Below are 24,762 nucleotides of genomic sequence, written 5' to 3'. Positions count from 1 at the left end.
CTTCATAGGTCCTCGCTAACAGCACTTGGCCCCCAACAATCGTGTCATGCGAGACGGGTGATCTTTATGTGTGTACACGTGTGTACACGTCTTGTCTCATGACGCCTGTAACAAGTATCGTCTCTGTGGAATGCACATCTATCTCCCGGATCTCTCTCTGAGCAGGTCGAGTGGGTGCTGCTGCGTGTCCCCACGTTCACAAATCTTCTCCCAACGGGGACATCTTGGGGAGGCCATCCAGCAGTGGATTTATTAAGGCTGATTATAAGCTCTCAGTGTGTGTCTCTCTATGCGTTTCCGCGGCTCTGTCTCCGTCTCTCTTCGTTCAACGGAAGCTGCAGGTGCTGGCAGCTGTAGCTGTTGCTGCCCGCCGTGTGTTTCTCACGTGCGGCCTCAAACGAATCAGTGTTCCCGTCGTGACGTCACCCAGCGCATGACGCCATCGTGCAAGGCCGCACCTCTCAGGGGTCTCTTGGTGACGTCATCACGCACGCGACGGCACCACCCTTGTGACATCATCACGCAGGCCCTCCGCTCATCTCCCCCTCCCCTTCCGCCCCCCACCCCGAGGAGTCACGTGAGCGGAGTCAAGGGTCACGCGGCGCGGGGCACTTTGGGAAGAGGACGAGGCGGCATCATGGCGACCGCAAGCGGTGTGAGCGGCGGGCTACGCAAGAAGAAGCACTTCCTGGGCATGCCAGCGCCCCTGGGATACGTGCCCGGTCTGGGTCGAGGGTGAGGCGTTCGGGGGGGCTGGGGTGAGGGGCTGGATCGGGTAGGGTGGCGAAATGTTAACTACCTCGCCTGGTATACAGGAGGTCGTGGGTTCGATCCTGACGCCTGCTGCTGTATATTTAGAGTTTGCGTGTCTCCCCGTGACCGCGTGGATTTTTATCCGGGTCCTCCGGTGGTTTCTTTCAACATTTAGAAACATGCGTTTGGAGTATTTGCCTGCAATAAATGTCCACATGATAAGCAACTAAGTTGCGCTATTTGTGGCCAGGTCGCTTCGGAAAAATAGCTATATATCTCAGTCGGCCTTACCTGGTCAAGTAAAAAAATATTTTTAGTGTGTGAGGGGAGGGGTTGAGTGGTCACAGTGTGGGTATGTGGGCAGATCGAGTGTTTGCTGCATAGGTACGGGTGTCTGGTGTGAGTGAGCCGAGGTGAATTTATGGTAGGGGTGTGTTGGTTTGGGCGAGTAGGAAGATTGCGAGCTAGAGTTGGTTGAGTGGGTAGAATATACGTAGGTATGCGTGTTTGGGTAGGGGTGAGTGACGAGATAGAAGTCGGGTGGATGGGCGAGTGAATTCGTGCATGGGTGGTTGATTGCTCAGTGAATGAGTGAATCCGTGAATGGTGCATTTGTGCATGGTGATCGGGTGAAAGTTGGAGAGAATTGGTGAGCGTTTGATTCGTTAAATGCATGGGTGGATATGTGACTGGGTGAGGTGGGTGTGCAGGTTAGTGTTTTAATGGGTAATTACTTTAGTGTACTGTGGATGTTTTGATGACCGCCCCATATTTTCTCCATTCCCGGCCACCTCCAGTGCCACGGGCTTTACGACGCGGTCCGACATCGGTCCGGCTCGCGATGCCAATGACCCCGTGGACGACCGGCACGCGCCGCCCGGCAAACGCACCGTCGGTGACCAGATGAAGAAGAGCCAGGAGGACGAGGAGGAGGATCTCAATGACTCCAACTATGACGAGGTGACCACTACTGAGATGTACCTATCTACCCACTACGCGTAGCGCTCGTCAGTTAATAGAACCGAAAACTGAGTGCTGTTCTGTACACTCAAATAGGCACATACAATCCTACATTGATGTTGTTTCATACATGCACACGATCATTTTAGCCCTTTGTCAACCCACTACTGCATGAAGACCTCATGACACTGTGCTTGGTATGGATAAAGTTTTTCTATACTTCATGCACCTCGATGCGGGTTAGTGATGGGGATGCCCAGGACCAGTTTAGATATAATTAACCACTGCTTTTAGCCCTAGTCGAGTCTCAAACTTAGATCACTTTGCCGTGGCTGCATGATAATATTTCTGAGTGATGCTGGGCACACCACAAGTGCCTCGCCACTTACACAACCATACCTGAATGCTCACATACCCTCGCCTCATCACGCTCACCCCCATGTTTCACCCGCGCTTCTCGTCCGCAGTTCAACGGCTACGCTGGGAGCCTATTCTCGAGCGGTCCCTACGAGAAGGACGATGAGGAGGCAGATGCCATCTATTGTATGGTGGACAAGCGCCTGGACGAGCGGAGGAAGGACCGCCGGTGAGTGGTGCCGGAGAGCCGAGCCCCCAGGCTTCCCACGGGGTTGTCATGGTTTGGCAATGCTACAATTTATTGTACGAAGTCCATGGTCATCGCATTGTCCGAAACATTTTTTTTCAATTATCGTTGCGTGTTTACATTTTTTTACGTGTTTAATTTCCTGGCAATATATTTATGAAGTAGTATAAACAGCTATTAAAGTTGTAATAAATAGCTGTTATGCGTTACATTTGGGCTTTCCGAAACGTTTTTAGGTGTGTTGATGGCACGGTGGATATATAGCACTGGTGTTTCATTGTTTATTTCTTGTTTAACTGACTTGGTCATTGTAGGTGTTGGTGTGTCAGTTTTCTGTCCGTCTGCTACAGCAGAGATGCAGGGAAATCCAACAAGACTTACATCTCTGCTTTATTGACCTGGTCAAGGCCTATGATACCATCAGTAGCCCTGGGCTCTGGGTAGTTGTTCGTGCTTTCGGAGTCCCTTACGCTCTGCTCATGATCATTAAAGACCATGATGGTGAGCGGGCCCGGGTAAAACTACGCGGCCGGGAGTCGGAGCCATTCCCTGTACACCTTGGGGTGCGACAGGGATGTCCTCTGGCTCCCACATTATTTAACATCTATTTCGACCACGTAGCTCGTGAAGCCTTCAATAGCTGTCCCGGAGGAATTTCCATCTGGTACAGATACAATGGGAGGCTGATCGATGCCCGGGTGCGGTCAAGGGATGGCTCCCTATTGCTCAACCATGTAATTTTATGGCAGGCAAGGCTGCGTTGGCTGGTCCATGTAGCTCGCATGCCCAGCTACCGCATGCCTAAACAGCTTTTGTTTGGCCGGATCGAGGGGGCGAAACGGGCGTGGCATGGGCTAGAGAAGAGATGGAGTGATGTGGGTCAGGAGGTTGTGGAGCTGAGTGGACTTGCCAGTGACTGGTACCAGTGGTGTCATGATCGGCCTCTGTGGAGGAGGCTCGTGAAGGACGCTACTGGGCAGTTGGAGGCAGTCGCCCTCCAACAACAACGGAGGGCGGAGAAGCGACGCTCACAACAATGAGCGGAACGCCGGATGGCTAAAGCACAGCAAGTTGGCACAGTAGGGGGCACAGGTGGTGCATCAGCCAGTCATCTCCGTCATCTCAGTCGACCCGTGGCACCTGGGTCTGCCCCGTGACGTGCCAGCGGGCGTTTGACACTTCACGTGGCCTCAAGGTGCACATAGCCTGGCACAAGCGTCGTGACATCACCGCCACTTAGTGGCGAATGGCGGTTGTTGTTGTTGGGGCTGCAAACTGTAAGGGCTGAGCGCTGTGTTACAGAGAGCAGCGAGAGCGGGAGGAGATTGAAAAATACCGTATGGAGCGACCCAAGATCCAGCAGCAGTTCTCTGATCTAAAGGTTCGTCCTCGCCACTGATGTTGTCCTGAAACATGGTGGGTTATGTTTGTGTGAGAACGAGAGAGAATGTTATCGAAAGCTTATGGAACTAATGGGTCAGAAACACACAAGATGGCTTATAGATAACAAACCATATGGAGAAGACAAACAGTAGAAACAGGATAGGCAGCACAAACACGTTACAAATGAGATCTTACGATACAGACAAAACAGTACAAGCAAAACAAAGAAGAACCAATTTTAGAACTGAATCGTGACACTTTATCGAATCTTGAGCATGAAGGAAGTGAGTCATCGCATGCCATAGGGACCACGTACATTTCGTCACTGGGTTGTGTTGATTGCTGTGTGTGCGCACCACAGCGCAAACTGGCGGAGGTGTCCGAGGACGAGTGGCTGAGCATACCGGAGGTCGGCGACGCTCGGAACAAGCGGCAGCGCAACCCGCGGCACGACAAACTCACGCCCGTTCCCGACAGTTTCCTCTCCAAACACATGCAGAACGCGTCAGATCAGCACAACAGCGTGGACCCACGTCAGCTGGTACGCACACATGCACTCACACACTCACGGGCCTGTTTCTGCCACACATGGAAGGTTTACACAGCGTACGCATGTGTATGGATGTATGCGAGTGCGTGCTTGTGGATACACTTGTGTTCATGTGCATGCATTTGAACGTGTGTGTATGCACACGTGTGTGTGTGTATGGCTGGTGCAGCTGCTGCCTGGTGGAGGCCTCAACACACCCTACCCCGGATCCATGACCCCCAGCGGCCTAATGACCCCAGGAGCCGGGGAGCTGGACATGCGCAAGATCGGCCAGGCCAGAAACACGCTCATGGACATGCGTCTCAGCCAGGTACCCTCCACCACCACACGACACTCCTCCACCGCTACACGACACTTCTATACCGCCGCGGTGGCGATGATTAATTATTTGGGGGGGCGGATGGCGCCGATTGTGTGTGCGCTTCCGCAGGTGTCAGACTCTGTGAGTGGACAGACGGTTGTGGACCCCAAGGGTTACCTCACCGATCTCAACTCCATGATCCCCACCTACGGGGGCGACATCAAGTGAGTGTGTGCGCACGTGGTTGTGTGGTTTTTAGTTGAGCGGCGGTTGCATGGTTGGGGCTGAGCAGTGATTGTGTGAAAGCCTCCCAGAAAATTCTCTAAACAAATTTTACATTGTATGCAACGAACAATGAAGTCCTGCCTCGAATAAACACAGACACAATTGAGGCTACCAAGATCGGTCAAATTCAGGAAGCTGCACTATTTTGGACACTTGGCTGGGATGGATGGTTACTACATAGGAAGGTGATGGAGAAAGCAGTAGAGGGAGGAAGACCACGGTGCGAGTGGATGTCAAACACCAAACACTGGACGGGATCGAAGCAGTAACAGACAGAGACATGGAGAGAGATGCTGTGTGGGAAGGAAACTGTCTGGCCCCAATAGCCTAAAATTCCAAGGGATGAGAAGGAGAGGAGGTGGTTGTGTTTGCGGTGGTTGTGTTTGCGGTGGTGAGGTCTCACCCGCGCCCGTTCGGCGCACTCTATCCCAGTGATATTAAAAAGGCACGCCTGCTGCTCAAGTCGGTGCGTGAGACAAACCCCCACCACCCGCCGGCATGGATCGCCTCGGCGCGACTCGAGGAGGTCACGGGCAAGGTGCAGGTGGCCCGCAACATCATCATGAAGGCCACCGAGATGTGTCCTAAGGTGAGTTACCCCCATCCCTCATGACTCCCTTTCTCAGTGAATGTTGTCCGAGTCGCTGCTAGACTGAAGAAGGTGGCACATAACTCGTAGTAGCCACAATCGTAGCAAGACATATACAGGATACGGTGTGCTGAGTATAGAAATACTGGATCGCTGACCCCAGACAGACCTGGTATAAATTAAGCCCTGCTCAATCCCCATGCAGCCCAAGCCTTCGCATCTTCACGTAACCCCATCCTACCTTTCGCTGCGACTACCCTGTCTCAGGGACCCTCTGTGGAATCCCCTTGTTTTGCCTCACTTCGCTGTTTGGCCAACGCCTCTCATAATGTTTTTTGCGTGTGCGTGCCATACCTGCATGCGAGCGCTCACGTTCGTGGTTTTTCTCCCGCAGAGCGAGGACGTATGGCTGGAGGCCGCGCGCCTGCAGCCCGGCGACTCGGCCAAGGCGGTGGTGGCCAACGCCGTGAGGCACCTTCCGCAGTCAGTGCGCACTTGGATCCGTGCCGCCGACCTCGAGACCGATCTCAAGGCCAAGAAGCGAGTCCTGCGCAAAGGCAAGCGGCGCCTCCGCCACACAGCCATGGCGCCACTTGGCCGCGCCAACGCAAGGCGCTGCAATTAATCGCCCGCGTGCGTCTCTCCCTTTCCTGCAGCCCTAGAGCAGGTGCCCAACTCAGTGCGGCTGTGGAAGGCGGCTGTGGAACTCGAGGAGCCGGACGATGCGCGAATCCTGCTGAGCCGTGCCGTCGAGTGCTGCCCCACCAGCGTGGAGGTGAGGACCTGCAACTCCACCTACCACACGTTACTGTTTCTCATTTTACTTGTTCAATCTTAAGCTTCTAATTCACAAGAACAATGACCATATTCAGCATAATATGCTTGAATGTAGAGATGGACGTCCTCACAAAATGATGTACGTAAAAAATATTTCGAGTCAACTTTAGATTTTCTGGGGAAACGGGAGGGTTTGGATGACCCGGATGAAATAAACCTAGCCATCGAGCTTTTACGAATCGTACTGACGAGTGTGTGTGTGGGCGCGTGCGCAGCTGTGGCTAGCGCTGGCACGGCTCGAGTCGTATGAGAATGCACGTAAGGTGTTGAACAAGGCTCGTGAGAACATCCCCACCGACCGGCACATCTGGATTACGGCCGCCAAGCTGGAGGAGGCCAACGGCAACACGGCCATGGTGGAGAAGATTGTGGACCGCGCAATCACCTCGCTGCGTGCCAATGGTGTCGAGATAAATCGCGAGCACTGGATCCAGGTGAGGGAGAGGCTCGTGACAGGATGCCGGTCTTGGGTGGTGGTGGGAGTCAGGGTCGAGGCGTCCTGCCACGTGAGTGGGTACAAGTGATGCCCACTCACAAATCGCAACGGCCTAACTGGATGATGTGACATTGGTGCTACCCCTCCTGAGTTTCAACAATCTGCCACCACCATGTGCAAATGCGTACGTCGCCTGCATTGCCTCAAGCCGGTCCTGCCAATTGTCTCCTTGTCGTAGCCTGGTGTCTCTGCTCCTCCGGCCCGTGGGACCTGGTGCAGTTGCACCAGATAGCTACGTCACTGGGTGGGAATGTGGGAGCATGGGATCAGACCTGGGGTGCGAGTCATCAAGAGGGTGTTTGGGGTTTTCCTAGCGAGTCGGCGAGTGAGCCGTAGTCGGGCTGTTGTGCCTTGTGTGCGTGGTTAACTGCGGCTGCTCGTATACGTGCCGGCGGCATGTGACGATGCAGGATGCGGAGGAGTGCGATAAGGCCGGCAGCGTAACCACATGCCAAGCGGTGATCCGAGCCGTCATCGGCATTGGAGTGGAGGAGGAGGATCGCAAACACACGTGGATGGAGGATGCGGACAGTGTGAGAACCACAGGACACACACCGCACTCGCCACACTCCGCACACATTGTATACACTGTACAAACGGCATACACCACTCACTGAACATACCACATTTGCCGTACACACTTCACATTGCTCACACCGTATACAAACACCACACACTGTGCACACACGTGCACACCTCTGACCAGCATGCCACTGTGTGCGCGTGCCCCTTAGTGTGTGTCACACGGGGCGTGTGAGTGCGCGCGGGCCATCTACGCGTTCGCGCTGCAGGTGTTCCCCAGCAAGAAAAGTGTGTGGCTGAGAGCCGCGTACTTCGAGAAGAACCACGGCACCCGGTGAGGGAGCAGAGGGTCGCCCACGGTCAACACCCGGACCCCAAAATATATCCCTAGTGTGACAACACTGCCCCTTCATATTACTCCAACTTGAACACTAACTCCAACCTCTAGCCCTATAGCCTCAACAATGACCCTATCTACAGTCTTAACATGAACTCCAGTCTGAACCCCGAACCATAACTATATCCCGAACATGACTGTAACCATCTCGTTATCCCCTGTCGCAAATCTAGGCTGAATAACCAAAACGGTAACTCACGCGATCAACTTGCCATATCTGAAGCGTAGCACGACTGTGGCCAGCACATCATACTTCAAGCTAACCCGTACCTCTCCTGCCACGTGACCCCGTGGTGGCCTGGCTGTGCAGGGAGTCTTTGGAGGCCTTACTGCAGCGCGCCGTCGCTCACTGCCCCAAGGCCGAGGTCCTATGGCTCATGGGCGCCAAATCCAAGTGGATGGCCGGAGACGTCCCCGCAGCCCGCAGCATCCTGGCGCTTGCCTTCCAGGTGTCCACCCAGCGCACGCGACCACAAAGCCAACATTGCTCACACACGCTCACAGCGTGTAGCAGCTGAGCACTCACTGATGGCTGCGTGTCTGAGCGGTGGTTAATCGGTGATTGTGCGGTTGTCCCTCAGGCAAACCCCAACAGCGAGGAGATCTGGCTGGCTGCCGTGAAGCTTGAGTCTGAGAACAATGAGGACGAGCGAGCGCGACGACTGCTCGCCAAGGCTCGGAGTAGCGCTCCTACTGCCCGGGTACGCTCCTAACCAACACGCCCCCAAAAACCTCACCCTAGCCTGACCTGATCCCAGCTAGTCCAACACCAGCCCGACTTGACCCCAGCTCGTCCAACACCAGCTGACCCGACCACAACTCGTCCAACACCAGGCCGACCCAACCCCAACTAGTCCAACACTAGCCCAACCAAACCCCTGCTCGTCCAATACCAGCCCGACCCAAACCCAGCTAGTCCAACACCAGCCTGACCCAACCCCAGCTTGTCCAACACCAGCCTGACCCAACCCCAGCTCGTCCAACACCAACCCAACCCCAGCTCGTCCAATACTAGCCCAATGCTAACCTGACTCAGCCTGTAACACACGGGTCATAGCATCTGGTATTGGCAGCATTGACTGTGTGGACCTCTTGGCCTTGTGTGACACTGTGTTTTTTGTATGCTGGGCACCATGTTATACTCACCTTTATAACACTCAACGTTGTGCTATGTGACACTTTTGTGGTGTGACGCTGTGTGACATCACGGACGTTTAGGTGTTCATGAAATCGGTGAAGCTTGAGTGGGTTCTGGGTGAGATCCCACGAGCGAAGGAGCTGTCTGAGGAGGCGTTGCGCCACTATGAGGATTTCCCCAAGCTGTGGATGATGAAGGGGCAGATTGAGGAGCAGCTGCAGCTCAACGACAAGGCTCGCGATGCCTACAGCCAGGGGGTGCGTACAGACACACACACACGTGGTCGCACACCCGTAGACACGCGGCAAGACGAACGAATCAAACGCTCAACGGCCACAGCCAGGAGGTGCGCACATTGGGCACACACGGACACGCACATGGCAATGGATGCACATACACAGGGGCAGTCTTACACATAGGCGAGGTACACGCATACAGATATGTAGACAAGCTTACCGGTGCGGGCAGACACTTAGGATTGTATATACTCGAGTGCACAGGCACACAGATGCACACACAAGGACAACAACAACAACCGCCATTCGCCACTAAGTGGCGGTGACGACACCACGATGCTTGTGCCAGGCTATGTGCACCTTGAGGCCATGTGAAGTGTCGAACGCCCGTTGGCAGGTCACGGGGCAGACCCAGGTACCACGGGTCGACTGACGGAGATGACTGGCTGATGCACCACCTGTGCCCCCTACTGTGCCAACTTGCTGTGCTTTAGCCATCCGGCGTTCCGCTCATTGTTGTATCACTCCTCCGCCCTCTGTTGTTGTTGGAGGACGACTGCCTCCAACTGCCCAGTAGCATCCTTCACGAGCCTCCTCCACAGAGGCCGATCTTGACACCGCTGGTACCAGTCATCGGCAAGTCCACTCAGCTCCACATCCTCCTGTACCACATCACTCCATCTCTTCTCTAGCCCGTGCCGCACCCGTTTAGCCCCCTCGATCTGGCCGAAGAAAAGCTGTTTGGGCATGCGGTGATTGGAGGAGCTCACCGATGGGACTTTGTCCAGATCTTTCGAGGATTTGTGAGCTCCTCACACAATCCAGCCTGGTTAAACCCAGGATTGATCGTAGGCAGAGAAGGGAGGGAATGACTGTGGCCGAGAAGATCCGAAGCTTCGTCCGGAGTGACGAACCAGGTAGCTTCCACACAGCGTTACGCAACCGATGAAAAGATAATGCCGCTCAACTGATTCGGAGTGAGACCTCTACTGTTAAACCGGAGCGGGTCATGAGCACACTGCCCAGGTATGGGAAACTCTCCATTCTCTCCACAACTGCCCCATCACCGATGGGAAGTTGCCGACGACCTGGTAATTGCGGCTCACTCAGGAGGAGTTGGAGGCGCTGCTGCTGAAACTGGAGTGTGCCACTAAGAGGTGGGGCCTTACCATCAGTCCCACCAAAACGAAGCACCTGCCTGGGTATTTTATACCACTGCCCCATCACCGATGGGGAGTTGTGGGAGTGGAGTGCCCAATGGTATAAAATACCCAGGCAGGTGCTTCGTTTTGGTGGGGCTGATGGTAAGGCCCCACCTCTTAGTGACACACTCCAATTTCAGCAGCAGCACCTCCAACTCCTCCTCTGAGTGAGCCGCAATTACCAGGTCATCTGCATACATAACGTGGTTGACCAATAGGGAGCCATCCCTTGACCGCACCGGGCATCGATCAGCCTCCTATTGTATCTGTACCAGATGGAAATTCTTCCGGTACAGCTACTGAAGGCTTCACGAACTACGTGATCGAAATAGATGTTAAATAATGTGGGAGGCAGAGGACATCCCTGTCGCACCCCAAGGAGTACAGGGAATGGCTCTGACTCCCGGCCACGTAGTTTTACCCGGGCCTGCTCACTATCATGAAGGTCCTTAATGAGCGTGAGCAGAGGGTCAGGGACTCCGAAAGCACGAAGAACAACCCAGAGCCCAGGCCTACTGATGGTATCATAGGCCTTGACCAGGTCAATAAAGCAGAGATGTAAGTCTTGTTGGAATTCCCTACACCTCTATTGTAGCAGATGGACAGAAAATATGGCAGTTTAACACGTAGGCTTTCGCGACCAATATGATTATTTAATGAGAAAATATGGCATGTGCAGGACCGCCCTTTCCTGAAACCGCACTGGGGCTCCGCAAGCCTCTCCTCAGCGTGCCTAGCAAGGCGATGTTGAATAATCCTTGCCAGGACCTTTCCTGGCACACTGAGGAGTGAGATGCCCCTGGAGTTGTTAGTCTGTCCGGTCCCCCTTCTAAAAGAGGGGGACCACCAGGGCATCCTTCAAATCCTGCGGAACCCGTCCAGTGGCCCAGACTGTTATGATGTCATGCAGGGCAGCCTGCGCACAAGTGCCACCCTCCCTCAGCATTTCGCTTGGGAGATCATCTCTGCCCAGTGTCTTTCCTGGTCTCAGACTCTGGATCGCCTTCAGTACTTCCTCAACGGATGGCACCTCAGCCAGCCACTCACAAGGGGTGACTTCCTCCTCCAATATTTGAGGCACCGTAGCCTCAGCAGGGTCATCCCCACTTTGTCCCATGATCTTTCCCAGGCTGAGGGATTCCCCCTCCCCCAGGACCTCACAGAAATGCTCAGCAAATCTGCAAACCTGTTCCTGGGGGTCAGAGATTGGATCACCGTTCTTTCCTCTATTGATGGTAATAGGTGTGGCGCTGCAGGTTATTTTTTTGATAGAGTTAAATAGGGATTTGTGATCTTGGGCCATTGAGGCAGATTATCTCATCAGCAACCCGCAACCACCACCCATCCACAGCTCTCCAAACTTCTGAGCGAAGGCTGCGGTAAGCCTCCTCATTCTCTGACGTGGGATGCTGTAGACGATTAGAGTGGGTCTGTGGCTTTTTCTCAACCATCCTGAACACCTCCTCTGTCAGCCAGGGTCTCTGGGGAGGTCTGGACCGCATACCGAAAGCAGCCATTTCAGCTGCATGAGTCACAGCCCTAAACCTCGCCCATTTACCCTTGACATCAGGAGTGGGGGACGATGCCAACCCCAGCAGCAAGTGATGATGAAATTCTCGCTTGCAACTTCCACCAGCTAGCTGAGACCAGGCCACCTTAGGTTGGAATGGGGTGCTGGGTGTACACCCACCACCGGAGTCGAAGAATGGCAGGCCCATCTTACAGATGACAAGTCGATGGTCAGAGGGCAGATCAGCTCCACGGTAGGTCCTGGTGTCAAGGACATGGGCTCGCATCCGCTGGTCCGTCACTATGTAGTCCAGCAGATGTTCTTGCTTGGACCCGGCATGCATCCATGATGTTGTGTGGTTGCGCCGATGCCAAAACAGTGTGATGGTAATTACACGTTTTTATTTTGTTCAGAAGAAGAGCCACACCCTGTTATTTGGCAGTCTCCTGCCCCGAGTAGAGGACTCCACCCCTCCTGGGGGCAGGAGCCAGAGCCGGTCCACCGGACCTCATAAGGACACACCTATATGCACAAGCGTATGCACTCACACGAGCACAGACACACAACCTTGCATGCACAATGACATACGATCACAGGCACCTGGGACATCTGCGCATGCACCTACTGCGCGCCTGGGAAGCTAGTTGAGCGCGCATGTCGCCCCTGCCCACGCAGCTCAAGAAGTGCCCCCACTCGGTAGCGCTGTGGCTGCTGCTGTCGAGGCTGGAGGAGCACGTGGGGCAGCTGACGCGAGCGCGCGCCATCCTTGAGAAAGCACGGCTCAAGAACCCACAGAATCCCGAGCTGTGGTACGCTGACACCTGTGTGACAATCTTCGTGTGATACTGACACTGTGTGTAATCTGTGTGTGTGTGTAATCTGTGTGTGTAGTGCAGCTGTTAACACGATCCACTACGAACCGGGCTACGCCAGTTTGAATCCCGCTCACAGCCAACACCAATGACGATTATCTGAATCAGTCCTGGGCCTCCCCTAAGTCGACTCTGCCTCAAATGAGTACCTGGTGTGATGTGTAAACATCGCCACTGGGGAGACAAAAGTGGCCAAGCATGGTGCCGGCCTTCATAGCTGCTCGCACTTGCCCCAACACCCTGTTAAAGCTTTGCAAGGGGTTTTTGTGAGAATGTATGACATTTATTGGCTCAAGCGCCCGCTAAACCCTAACCGCTGGCACCATCGCTATCCACGACTTTCCCACCACAACAATGCACACTGCTGACCTCAATCCATATCCTCCCTGGCCATGTAATCATACCCCTCTATTACCGTGACCCTAGTCATACTCTTACCCTCTGTGCCTCTAACTCAACTCATACTCTGTGTCCTTACAACTGGTTTTCTCACCATACCCTTTAACCATACCCCTGTAATAATTCCCCCTTTCCATGTCTGTGCCAGGCTGGAGTCTGTACGGCTCGAGTACCGCGCGGGACTGAAGAACATTGCCAGCACACTCATGGCCAAGGCCATGCAGGAGTGCCCCAGCTCGGGTGGGTGCCACATGGGGCTGGTGCTGCCACGTCTTCGTCTCTCCGTGTCTTTATGTGAATGTGTCCTCATCGCTCCGTGTCTGTGTGATGCAGAGACCTGTCTCCCATCTGTGTTCTTATGCCTGTGTTTGAGTCTGTGTTCCCATCTCACGTCTCCCATCAGGAATCCTCTGGGCTGAAGCTATTTTCCTGGAGGCACGGCCACAGCGCAAGACAAAGAGCGTGGACGCCCTCAAGAAGTGCGAGCACGACCCCCATGTGCTGCTTGCAGTCGCCAAGTGAGTAGTGTGGTGATGGTGTGGTGAGTGTGGGGTGCAAGTGAGGATGGCAGTAAGAACGGCAGTAAGAACAGTGTTGGTACTGGTGATTGGAATGCTGGTGGTGCAGTGATTTTGAAGGTCCGACGGTGGGAATGACAGACGATGTGGTAGGGGTGCTGGTGGTGAGGGGGTTGGATAGTGCAGTGATGTTAATGGCAGTAGAGGTAGTAGTGGTGCGGTTTGAGGCTAAGGAACGTCTTTACCTGTGACGGTGTCGAGTGCACACATGTGAATGAGCTCGAGGCCACAGGTGGAGGATAAGGCACACCCCCACTTGGTGCTCCTGCCCTAGGCTGTTCTGGAGTGAGCGGAAGATCTCCAAAGCTCGCGAGTGGTTCCATCGGACGGTTAAGATCGACCCCGACCTGGGTGATGCCTGGGCAGTCTTCTACAAGTTTGAGCTGCAGCACGGGAGCAAGGTGAGGGGTGCAGTTGCTTGCACCGTGCATGCTGTCTCATGGAGCCCACATGGTGCGGGTTGTGGTTTGTCTTGTAGTTCTTTCTACATCTCTCGCTATTGCAGGAGCAACAGGAGGATGTGCGCAAGCGGTGCGAGAATGCAGAGCCACGGCATGGCGAGCTGTGGTGCGCAGTATCGAAGGACATCCTGCACTGGCGCAAGAAAACCGGCGAGATCTTGGCACAGGTTGCCTCCAGCATCAAGAACACGTTCTGAGGGTGGAGGCACCAGCCATAGCTCAACACTGGCGCTTGTCACCACCACCAGGCACAGCAACGCTAGATGACTGCGTCCGAATGCAGTGGTGCGTGGGTTGCTCCATCCCTCCGCTTCTAGTGATGTACACAAGTTGGCCTTCGTTTGTCTCCATGTCTCCTCATGACCCCTGCACCACTGTCCACCATCCCCGCTGTGACTTTCCCAAGTGGGGCTACCCAGTTTAGCCCAACTACCCTGAATGTCATTTTGAAATAAAATTGTTTTTGTAATTCCCAGCTTCCCTTGTACTGCGACGGAACCCAGCAAGGAGACCCACAGCATTTGTAGGCAGTCACCCCCTGAGAATACAGTGATGTCATTCCAGCACCCTCAATAGAGCATTCCTAAAGTCACTTCTATTACAAAGCTCACGTTTTATTTTATCCAAGAGAGCTCAAACAAGTGTTGCATGTAAACATGTACAAGAAATGGACAAAAAATAATGTAGTCCTTTATTCAACCTAGATAACCCTTCTTGTGCCCTGTTGGTCATGAGGGTTATTCAACCATACTTCACCACGGTTGTAATTTTGCTGCACTACCTCCCACCACATCCAACACGACAAGTTCCACTGTAGAGGACGAGGCGTGGTGGTGTGAAGGGTGACTTCTGCAAGAGGATCCACGAATCACCTGGGCCGTGCCACGTGACCCCGCAAGGTCAGGTACTACAAGGGCGGCATGGGGTTAGGGGTTGAGTTAGGAGTTGTGTGCTGGCAAAAGGTTGTGGAGAAATGAGACGTGGTGAGTCTGGGGTTTGTAGAGATTGATTGTGGCGCGAGATCGTGTGTGTAGGGTTAGAATGGCCAGGTAAAACTTTGACCACACGACTGCATAAGAGGTCGGTATTGGATACTCACGTTCTTGCGGCTGGCAATTGCTTGCTGCAACCATAGTAGCTCCATGGCCAAGCTGGATCGAAGTTCTTGCAAATTCTCCAAGGAAGTGGGCTCCTCCAGCGAGGGGGGCTCTTCCAACATGTTGACCTCCACTGGTGGAGGTTTCTGGAGAAGAGGGAGCCCCTCCAACCCAGGGGCAGCACCTGCTGTTCAAATCACATGGACACACTTAGCTGCCCTGAGCCCAGGTCCCAGGCTCCCCGTCATCACCATCACCTCCTGGCTCAAGAGACACCCAACTCGGTGGTGAACTTATGGACCACAGGCCATATGCAGCACATGACTTCATTTCGTACAGCCTGCCACTCAGGCGGTGGCCTTTCAAAGATAAATACCCATCAAAGCATCTTGGCCACACGATTGAGCTGCTAAAGGGGGCAAACTGGCAATAACATTCATAGAGATCAGTAAATTATATCACTGCATGACCACTCTTGCAGTGACTGCTGTGTGTAATGTGTGACCAGCCAAAAGTCAGATTTAGCCTTAAAGACTTTCCATTCCTGGCCGACCTGGATCCCTCGTGCCCGCAGCCTCCTCGGGGCCCCTTTGCGTGAGCAGGGGGCTTCCTTGGGCTTGGGGCGCCGTCCCCTGGGCTCCCTCCCCAAGCTCCGGGTCTGCATGCTCCCCTTTGTAACCTCTCGGGAGCCGGGTGGCATCACGCTCCGGGGCATCCCCAGGCTGCACGAGTCAGGGCGACACCGATCGGTGATGACACGTGCGTTGCGAGCAAACGAGTAGACGTGTGGGCAAGTGGATGAGTGGGCGAGCGAGGGAATGCAAGTGGCAATGAGTTGGGCAAGTTACCGTGCGCGTTAGTTATCGAGTGGAGTGAATGGATAACTAGGTGCGCGAACGAATGGCTTGGTGGGAAACTTGTTGAATGAGTAACTGGGAGTGTGTGCGCATGTGTACACGGGTTGATGAGCGAGTCTGACCGCGTGTGGCGCTGCTGGATCTGCGTCTCCACTACAGAACTGGGGCCGGGCCACAAGGCCCTCGACCCAGCTGAGCCCAGCCAGGCCGCCTTGCACCTCGCTCACCACGCGCTCATAGTCCCCTCGTAGTGCACGCAGGCGCGCCCGCAGCAAGAAACCCCGGGCAGCAGCCTGGGGGACATTGGGGCAGGAGAACCAATACTCAAAGTCTACTAGACTTATACAGAGACCCAGTCTCAGCGATATAGATTTCCCTTCGCTTTATGCGGTAGATGCATTCCAAAAAAAATGCAAAAAGCGTAATCGCATAAAACGAAGCTATATTTAGACATGTTCCAAAACCTAATGCCCCCTACCCAGGCGCACTTTTACCATTCAATGATAAATGTTAAGCAGGAAATGCAAACAATAAACACCCAAGAGAGTACAATACATTACAGTTAGAAAAAGAAATGCAATTGGAAACAATTCGAATGCTCACTCGAGTATACAGATTGAGAGTGGGACGCCAGTGTACTCACCAACAGAAGGAAATATGCAAGCACAAGTGGTGGTGGGCGTGGTTGGTAGTCTAGATGGTGCGAGGGTCGTCTGGGTCAGACTCGACATCCACAGGCAGGGTGATATCCAGCGGAGAATTCACATGAATGAGGCCGTCATCACCAGCCAGCAGCAATTGAGAGGCGGTGGAGGTGCTGCAGGTTGGTGCAGGATCGATGGTAGAAGTGGAAGGGCCAGCCGGATCGATGGTAGAGGTGGAAGGGGTGGCAAAGCGGAGCCTTAAGAACTGAAACATGGTGCACTGCTTCGCACGCTGTTTCTGTGCATGCACCTCCTTGTATGGAGCAATTATCGAGTTCAAAGCACGTTTGAACTGTAGGCTCCTCTCTAGGCTAGGATCCATATCCATGGCAGTTTGAGCAAGAGCATCAGCCTGAGATAAAAAGTATGTCAACTTCTTTGAAGTCATGTCCTTGACATTGAGGACCACCTCTTGCTCCTCTGCTTCATCAGCCGCTGCAATTGACATTAAGTCATCAACAGTCAATTCCTCATTGTAGGAATCGAGGAGCTCCAAGACGTCGTCTTCCCGCATGTCAGAGAAGCCTTCCCCTCCTAACTCCCGTCCAAGGTCAACAACATCTTGCACAGCTGTTGACATTTCGGGGAAGCAATTTAAGTAAATCACACACTCTTTCCAAATGGCATTCCAAGCACAATTCATAGTTGATTGCTTCACGTCATCCCATGATGATTTAATATTATTTATTGCATCCCTAATATTGTAAGCCTTCCAGCAGTCACGAACTGTCGGCTTGTCGGGCCCGTCAGTACCCTCGAGCAGTTGGGAGATGGTCCGCCTTAAGTAGTAGGCCTTAAACGTGGATACAACCCCCCCCTGATCCAGAGGCTGGAGCAGCGACGCCGTGTTGGGGGGAAGTAACAAGACCCTCACATTGGGGTTGATGTTTGCCAGGTGTTTCGGGTAACCCGGCGCATTGTCAAGGATGAGCAATACTTTAAAAGCAAGATTCTCCTTCCTGCAATACCGCTCCGACTCCACCAAAAAGTGTTGAGTGAACCAGTCCTCCATAATTTGTCCCGTCATCCATGCCATCTTGTTTGCAGTCCAGTGTACCGGCAACATGTTTCTGCTCAGCCCTTTCAATGCACGTGGGTTGAGGGAGCGATTGACCAGCAGTGGCTTGCACTTGAAATCTCCCGCAGCATTGCCGCATAACAGGAGAGTCAGCCTGTCTTTTGAGGATTTTAAACCGGGCGTACCCTTATCTGCTTTATGTAAGTAGGTCCGAGATGGCATGCGTTTCCAGAAAAGCCCGGTTTCGTTCGCATTAAACACTTGCTTTGGACTGTAACCTCCAGCAGCTGTGATGGCGTGCAGCTCCTCCGGAAACTTAGCAGCAGCTTCACGATCTGCACTTGCAGATTCACCGGTGACTTTGATACTGTGCAAATTTTGCCGATTAATAAACTTGTCGAACCAGCCCTTACTCGCCAAGAACGACTCTTGAGAGCCACCTTCCTCTTGCTGCAGGCGCTCGTACAGCTCCATGGCTTTGGCTCGCGTTGCGGAAGAGGAAATATGAATTTTCTTCTGGTACTGGTCTTCCACCCACACCACCAACATCTTCTCCATTTTCTCCAACAATGGATTTCTTACTCTTGTCGTCTTCTTGGCAGATAGCGGTGTAGAATGCATCACAGAACTCCTGATTTTGGCGGAATTCTTATTGATGGCGCGTATGGTCGACTCGCCCAGGTTGAACGCACGCCCAAGCGCGGCCGGTCCCTCACCAGCTTCCGCACGCCGTAAAATCTCCAACTTAACTTCAAGTGTTAATGCAGTCCTTTTCCGCTTCATTGATGGTCCAGGGAGAGAGCTAGTAGGCCGTTTAGCAGCCATAACAAGACAGAAACTGGCATAGATATGTGCGCGATAACAATGAGAGTACAATTTTCCCCTCGCTTTATGCGGTAGTTGCGTTGCAAGAAAATGGCGCACAAATCGAAACGGCAGGAGACCGCTGCCTGCCGCACACCGCCATGCACACACAGGGCTCGTCACACTCCGGCGGCGTTCAAGTTAATTCAAACCGCATACATCACATTTTGGGTACAAAAAAAATGTTCGCCGCATGTACACACAAATCACACCAACGGAACCCGCATAAAGCGAGGGGAACCGGGAACGCGCGTTGGGGGGGGGGGCAGCAGCGGTGGCGCCCAGCACGGCGCGTACAGTCACCCAACCCACAATGCACCGCACCAGCAGGCCGCTCGGGGCGCGTACAGTACAACAACGCTGTCACCACGTCCGGCGGCTGCGCCAGTGAATTCAAACCGCATATAGCGAATTTGCTTTGGTTATAAATGTTAGCCGCGAAATCGCGCAAACGGAGCCCGTATAAAGAGAGTAAAACATGTCCCATAGCCTTACACAGATACCCATACACCCACGTGGAGGTTGTTGGGAGAGCAGGAAGTCATGTGACCATACTTCACCACGCTGGTAAGTGCGTATTTGGTGTACAGTCCGATAGGTTTTTTTCCCGCAGTGCACTCTGCTGCTGCCAAGCGCGTAGCCCTCGCGCCCATGCCCTGTCCCATCTCAATCCCGCCGAGCTCGTAGCCCCATCCCAGGCGCTATCCATGCTCAGTCCTGCCGAGCTCGCAAGGTGTTTAGGTGAAGGGGTAGCGCTACCTGCAGCTTCACCACGAGTCGCACCCTCCTGTTACGGTTCTCCATTGTGGCGGTGACGACCACAACAGTGGCACGAACATAAACACCACTAACAGGCGCCAACTCCTGCAACCATCAAACATGCGGCGCAGATTCCGCGCCGAAAGCGAGGGGACAGCCGGCGAGGCTGGGTTTTATAGTGGGAGGAGCTCGGGATGGGCGGGGCTAACGAGCCGTGAGTCATTGATTGGACAAGACTCAGCTACTGGGCGTAACTCAGTTGTGCGACACGCTGATTGGGCCACGCCTACAAAAGGCGTGGCAATGATGATAGGCGTGGCTTCTCTTGCCCCCGCGCCATAACGGATGCGAGGTTATTATCAACACGGCAGTCGGCTTCAGCGACTTCGTGGCGGGAAACGCGCGGCCTGGGCTGTTTCATAACTCGGGCGAGTGGCGCCACTCTCGGCATCGGCGATGTCTTCATTTCAGCAGCGCTCCACGCATCCCTCAGTAACACGGTCACATTCGGTGGTGGGAACATGTGTAACACGCGACGCGTTTGGCAATGGTCCTTGATATGCGCTATTCCTCAAAGACGGGCCATTGTCCGAAACTTCGCCTGTAATATATATTTTCCCGTTTCATGGCCAGTGTTATTGACGAATGTGTCGAGTGTCTTTTGTGTACACTTCACGCATGATGGTGACGGCTTAAATTCTATCACGGAATTGCACGACTATCTTTAGAATCAATTCACTTGCACAACATCCATAACGATACTCACGTTTAACATAACTCCTGTACATGTCAAGACTGGCATTATTGACTTGTGTTCATTTCCACTGCAGCGACGAAGCCCTGTGCACCATTCATATACTGGAGCAATTTGCATTAATGACTATAGAACTTTGCAACATTTCTCTAGATCGCAATGTAAAATTGCATTGCAATCTTAATCAAACAAATTGTTTTAAACGCACACATGGTACAATAAGTGTAAAACGGCCTCTTATTGCATCAATCAATCGCAGGCGCAAGAAGAGCAGCGGCGGCAGTAGGAGGAGGAGGAAGAGGAGGAAGAGACGCTCCGCCATGGCTCCTCGCCGCGCTACAGCGGCGCAGCGAATGGCCGAGAGCGCGGCCGCCTCGCTGCGGGAAACTCGCGGCCTCGTGGACCACGGCGTGGAGCGCGCCGTGGCGTTGGCGCTCGACATGGCCAAGCTCAGCGGTGCTCGCACGCGCACGCATCCCCGCCACCGCTCCCACCATCGCTTCTACTCTCCGTTTAACGCGTGGTCGGCGTTCGCGACCAATACCATCCATAGGAGGTGTTTTTGGGTTAGATCGCGTAAATATAAATGTGTCGCTACACCCGCCACCACCCGACACAGCCATTTAGTAAGGTTTGTCACGTAAACAGAACGTGCCAATTCGTTACTAGTACTGCACAGCGGTTGTGTGTTGGGAGAGAAAATCCACAATATTTACAATCTGAGTACGACGTTTCGCCAGTACTTACAACGAGCAGCATTAGGCGGACAGTCAGATTTGTGGACACATCTTCCTGTTTCGTTCCTTAATTAGAAGGATAAATATGATCATGTTATTCTTTGGGTCTTTCGGTAAAGTCACCACGACGTTTTGATCGCAACACAAGCGGTCGTCATCAGGAAAAGGGGGTTAGCCTCTTTGAACCTATCTACGTGACTTTACCGAAAGACCCAAAGAATATGAATTCCTGCAGTCACGAAAGCTTTAAGTCAAGATGATAACGTCACTTATGAGACCTTCACGTGCGAAGGGGGAATTAGTTAATGCATATAAATTGCAATGGGTATCCATTGCCGGTTGGGTTATTCATATGGTAATCGACGTACATTATGCATGCACATTGCTCTTGTACCTCCTGTTCTTGTACCGATGAGAAACAAGAAGTGCCAACACACCACATACCCTACCCCTGCCACTCTCGCAGTGAAACACCTGTACCACTGTCATTCCACCCTACCCCGAAAACCTACCCCAAATACTCCATCACCTACCACCCTTATCACTACCCCTCGAACTGCCAGTTCGCCTTCCCGTTTAAGCGGTTGTGATCAGATTATGTTCAGACACAACCCAAGAAGGAGAACCGGCACTGATTATTTTCTCCAGAGGTCGTAATCTCTAGGCTTTTGCAGAGCATGTTTATATCCATACGTACACACACATGCTGCTGCTTTGTGCCACTCTAGTGCTGCTCTCTGTGTTTCTGTGGTGAACCGTGCTGCTGATGTGAGCAGGTGACGGGGCCGTCATCGAGCAGATCCAGGACACGCTGTGTCAGCTTATCACCGTTGACAAACATCTTAACAGCTTCCTCTCGGCTGTGAACGACGCGAAGCAGCAGGTGAGCAGGGCACGGACACAGCTCCCTCTCCTCCCCCCTTCAATCCCTACACCCCTTCTCCTCGACTCTCTTTTACTCCTTTGTCACCTGTCCCCTTCCTCTCCTCGCCCTCTCTTGTCATTGTCCTCTCTCGTTCCTCTCCCTCTCCTCTCCCCCTCCTCTCCCTCACGTGACACAGTAACTGCTCTCCCTGACAGCACGAGCAGGCGACGAGTGACCCCGTGGAGGACCTTAGCAAGCTGCTTGCAGCACGCATGGAGACCACGGATTCCACTTTCGAGCCTCGCCAGGACCAGCGTTTCCTTAACTTTCAGCGGCACATCACAGACATTCAACAGCAGGGTGCGTGTGTTTGTCTGTCCGAGTGGAGTGTCAGTGTAGTGGTTAGCGTACTACACGTGATCCTGGTTGCAAACCACATCAGTGGCAAATATTTGAACCAGTTTTGGGCCTCTCCTACGTCAACTCGGCCTTACAATGAAAGTCTGGTGTGGTGTGTAAAAATGAGCACTCGGGAGGCAAAGGCGGCCGACTATGGTGCTGGCCATTGACTTTACCTTACCCAACAGCCTGTGTAAGCTATACTTGGGCATTTCAGATCTAGTGGGGTCTCATCTGACATTTTGCTCTGGACCTTAAAACATCTTTCATTGACTGAGAATTGCCTATCATTAACTGCACCCATAGGGGTCGCTTGGGAGGTCTCACAACGCTTGGAGTCACCTCACTCATGCATCATTCACCTATAACCACACCCAGCAGTCACAATACCCAGGTGTCACAGTACTCAGGCGTCACTCACCAGTCACCTCACCCAAGCGTCACTATACCCAGGTGTCATTCACTCATCACCTCACCCAGCAGTCACTATACCCAGGCGTAACCCATCACCTCACCCAGGCATTGCTCATCGTGCCCAGGCCTCCCTCATGCAGCCCGTGCGTCGTTTATGTAAGTTGCTGGTGCTGCTGTGTTGCAGTGGAAGGGAATGGCGCGGAGGGAGAGATGCAGGAGGATGTGGTGTTCTCCCAGGCGCAGCAGACCCTCACATGCCCCTTAACAACGGTATGAGCTATACAAGGACAGGGTGTGGTCAGCCTCGACGGTACTGTGCTGGTGGCTGCTCGTGCATGGAGCAGGTAGTGGTGGTTTTTCATTAGGGGTTCGTGGGGCCTGGCTCTGAGAGAAAACAACACCTTTTGTGAACTACCTATTATGTCACATTTTCCACTCTATCAAGTACAGGCAGCTGCTCATAATCGGAACAAAAGCCGCTTTACTAGCCCCTTGTAATCTCCTGTGAGTGATTGCGCAAGTGTATTATTGCCATAGGTCCTTTCCCTGCCACCTGCTGTGCAGCAATTACACCAAGATTTACGGATTCCTACAGCACGTAGGGGGCACTCGCGTTTCGGTGTCTTTCTGGGCAATAAAGGGACATGGCAACTTTGAACGCTCGCCTTGCTGCGCATGCGTTTATCAGTAACGATACTCAAATACTTCAGGAATAAATGTACTCTCCTCCCGGGCCTCCGTGCCCCATATTATCCACCAGCCACCACTGCAAGGAGGGGGAGAAGGGAACTGGTGCTGATATTGTCTCACCCGTCTGTCGTGCGTTCTGCATTTTCAGGTGCTGATGCGACGGCCGATGAGAAACAAGAAATGTCAACACAGCTATGAGGAGTCAGCCATCATGGAATTCATCCACAAGCAGCGCCAGAAGAAACGGCCGATCAAGTAAGTCCTATCCCACTTTTCCACTGCACAGCCGAGCTCCGCCAACGCCACGCTGAGCCACCTCAGAGCAACCATATCACCGATGTTACATGCTAAGAATGAACCAGTAATCACTGATGCAAGGTATAATGAAAATTAGAAATCCCATTCCTTGCTCTGCTTGACCCCCCCCCCCCCCGAGCACGTGAGTCATGCCAACGTTGGATATGGGTGGTTTTCCACTTGCAAATGTTTATTTACTAAGTTGTAACCAAACCATGATGCACTTTGCCTGACAAGCAGAGCCAGGGGCCGGTAATAATGATATTAGAACTTTGATCATTGCATTGTTTCATAAATATCCCATCAAGAAATAAAATATTTAAATAAATAAAAAAAATGAGCAACGTTTAAATCGGCTGCATCTTGACCTTAACCCTTGTGTGCACATGGTGTGCTGGGCACAGGTGCCCTGTCGTGGGCTGTGATAACGTGGACATTCATAAGGAAGACCTGGAGTTTGACCCCGTGCTATTTTGCAAAATTGAGAGCCGGCGCCGTGAGGAAACCAGCTCGTGACGGCATCAGCGGTCCCCTTGTCTTGGAAATTGCCTTTCACTCCGCAAGGATGAGTTTTACATTTAAAATCTCAGTTTTTTTAAGAGTAGAGGGATGATGCAGCCCAGAGGTTTGAATTTGCCGCTTGTTACAGAAGTTTGCAGTTTGAATCCGTCTGGCTGCCCTGGTTAACACTGGGCACATTATCCATAAAATACATGCCATCTGCTTCACAATTACTGTAATGTTAAAGGTCCCAGGATATCATTAGAAGAAGCGGTCATGTGTCCGTGTCATGGACCAAATTTGAAAAATTACACTGATAATTTCTTAAATCTGAGAACAGAAATTGTTGCCCCGTGTTGTGAAAACTTGGCAGGACCTTCCTAATAAAGAGCTTTCAGACTTATTGATGCTTTCCTGCGTGTTAGTAAACAGGTGTATTAATGATAATGCAATTTTTCATACTTTTTGGTATTTTATGATACATTTAATATTGACGTGACGTGATAATATAACGTGACATTATGATAACAAAAGTAACGTCAACGGTACCAAGTGACACTACTTACAGTGGAAAAGGACAGAACTAATGCGTTGTGAGGGACCTTCATTTCACATGTCCTTTCCTGTGACCTCATACTACCACATAAATCTGAAACTGTTTTGGATTGAATCCAAACACGGGGAAGATGTCCCTATCTTACCGATTCTATCGTTCGTGTAGATTACTCGACGG

At 52.8% G+C, this 24,762-nt stretch overlaps 3 protein-coding genes across 6 annotated transcripts; 2 read left to right on the top strand and 1 right to left on the bottom strand.

Annotated features, from left to right (window-relative positions):
• The first annotated feature begins 573 nt into the window (after positions 1 to 573).
• PRPF6 (pre-mRNA processing factor 6) lies at positions 574 to 14,542 on the top strand. The gene is made up of 21 exons (XM_032959233.2): positions 574 to 735; positions 1,551 to 1,713; positions 2,181 to 2,299; positions 3,620 to 3,698; positions 4,062 to 4,241; positions 4,420 to 4,560; positions 4,681 to 4,775; positions 5,269 to 5,425; positions 5,820 to 5,982; positions 6,082 to 6,200; positions 6,478 to 6,696; positions 7,169 to 7,291; positions 7,493 to 7,614; positions 7,988 to 8,126; positions 8,259 to 8,378; positions 8,896 to 9,072; positions 12,439 to 12,572; positions 13,183 to 13,274; positions 13,438 to 13,552; positions 13,887 to 14,013; positions 14,118 to 14,542. The coding sequence occupies exons 1-21, from the start codon at positions 638 to 640 to the stop codon at positions 14,268 to 14,270; spliced, it is 2,835 nt and encodes a 944-aa protein (XP_032815124.1). The 5' UTR covers positions 574 to 637; the 3' UTR covers positions 14,271 to 14,542.
• A 124-nt stretch (positions 14,543 to 14,666) lies between these two features.
• On the bottom strand, positions 14,667 to 19,538 carry LOC116945113 (IQ domain-containing protein C). Of its 3 annotated transcripts, none has more exons than XM_032959234.2 (5): positions 19,373 to 19,538; positions 16,150 to 16,320; positions 15,724 to 15,892; positions 15,173 to 15,357; positions 14,667 to 14,980 (listed from the first exon to the last, which is right to left on the bottom strand). In XM_032959234.2, exons 1-5 carry the CDS (start codon positions 19,415 to 19,417, stop codon positions 14,942 to 14,944), a joined length of 609 nt encoding a protein of 202 aa, XP_032815125.1. In that variant the 5' UTR covers positions 19,418 to 19,538; the 3' UTR covers positions 14,667 to 14,941. The 3 variants fall into 3 exon arrangements, with proteins under 3 accessions (XP_032815125.1, XP_032815127.1, XP_075925012.1); XM_032959236.2 differs by having other exon boundaries at positions 15,173 to 15,354; XM_076068897.1 differs by having other exon boundaries at positions 15,173 to 15,316.
• Positions 19,539 to 19,646: 108 nt separating this feature from the next.
• On the top strand, positions 19,647 to 24,432 carry NSMCE2 (NSE2 SUMO ligase component of SMC5/6 complex). 2 transcript variants are annotated; one of them, XM_032959243.2, is made up of 7 exons: positions 19,647 to 19,800; positions 20,386 to 20,582; positions 21,640 to 21,746; positions 21,944 to 22,088; positions 22,726 to 22,811; positions 23,380 to 23,486; positions 23,933 to 24,432. In XM_032959243.2, the coding sequence occupies exons 2-7, from the start codon at positions 20,447 to 20,449 to the stop codon at positions 24,042 to 24,044; spliced, it is 693 nt and encodes a 230-aa protein (XP_032815134.1). In that variant the 5' UTR covers positions 19,647 to 19,800; positions 20,386 to 20,446; the 3' UTR covers positions 24,045 to 24,432. The 2 variants fall into 2 exon arrangements, with proteins under 2 accessions (XP_032815134.1, XP_075925011.1); XM_076068896.1 differs by having other exon boundaries at positions 19,689 to 19,885.
• Positions 24,433 to 24,762: the final 330 nt, after the last annotated feature.

The sequence above is a fragment of the Petromyzon marinus genome, chromosome 23 (assembly GCF_048934315.1).
Source record: "Petromyzon marinus isolate PM22_M1 ecotype Great Lakes invasive population chromosome 23, UKy_Petmar_22M1.pri1.0, whole genome shotgun sequence".
In the NCBI taxonomy this organism is placed as follows: domain Eukaryota; kingdom Metazoa; phylum Chordata; class Hyperoartia; order Petromyzontiformes; family Petromyzontidae; genus Petromyzon; species Petromyzon marinus.
This window is presented reverse-complemented; position numbering and strand designations above follow the sequence as displayed.

What these genes read in the sequence shown, in the direction of transcription:
- PRPF6 (XM_032959233.2), top strand. Translation starts at nt 638, where the DNA reads ATGGCGACCGCAAGCGGTGTGAGCGGCGGGCTACGCAAGAAGAAGCAC. An exon ending in CCACCGAGATGTGTCCTAAG is followed by an intron (nt 5,426 to 5,819) that starts GTGAGTTACCCC and finishes TTTCTCCCGCAG; the next exon opens with AGCGAGGACGTATGGCTGGA. An exon ending in GCGATGCCTACAGCCAGGGG is followed by an intron (nt 9,073 to 12,438) that starts GTGCGTACAGAC and finishes CTGCCCACGCAG; the next exon opens with CTCAAGAAGTGCCCCCACTC.
- LOC116945113 (XM_076068897.1), bottom strand. Translation starts at nt 19,417, where the DNA reads ATGGAGAACCGTAACAGGAGGGTGCGACTCGTGGTGAAGCTGCAG. An exon ending in GACTCGTGGTGAAGCTGCAG is followed by an intron (nt 16,321 to 19,372) that starts GTAGCGCTACCC and finishes AATGTCCCCCAG; the next exon opens with GCTGCTGCCCGGGGTTTCTT. An exon ending in ATCCAGCAGCGCCACACGCG is followed by an intron (nt 15,893 to 16,149) that starts GTCAGACTCGCT and finishes TGACTCGTGCAG; the next exon opens with CCTGGGGATGCCCCGGAGCG.
- NSMCE2 (XM_032959243.2), top strand. Translation starts at nt 20,447, where the DNA reads ATGGCTCCTCGCCGCGCTACAGCGGCGCAGCGAATGGCCGAGAGCGCG. An exon ending in CGACATGGCCAAGCTCAGCG is followed by an intron (nt 20,583 to 21,639) that starts GTGCTCGCACGC and finishes TGATGTGAGCAG; the next exon opens with GTGACGGGGCCGTCATCGAG. An exon ending in TGAACGACGCGAAGCAGCAG is followed by an intron (nt 21,747 to 21,943) that starts GTGAGCAGGGCA and finishes TCTCCCTGACAG; the next exon opens with CACGAGCAGGCGACGAGTGA.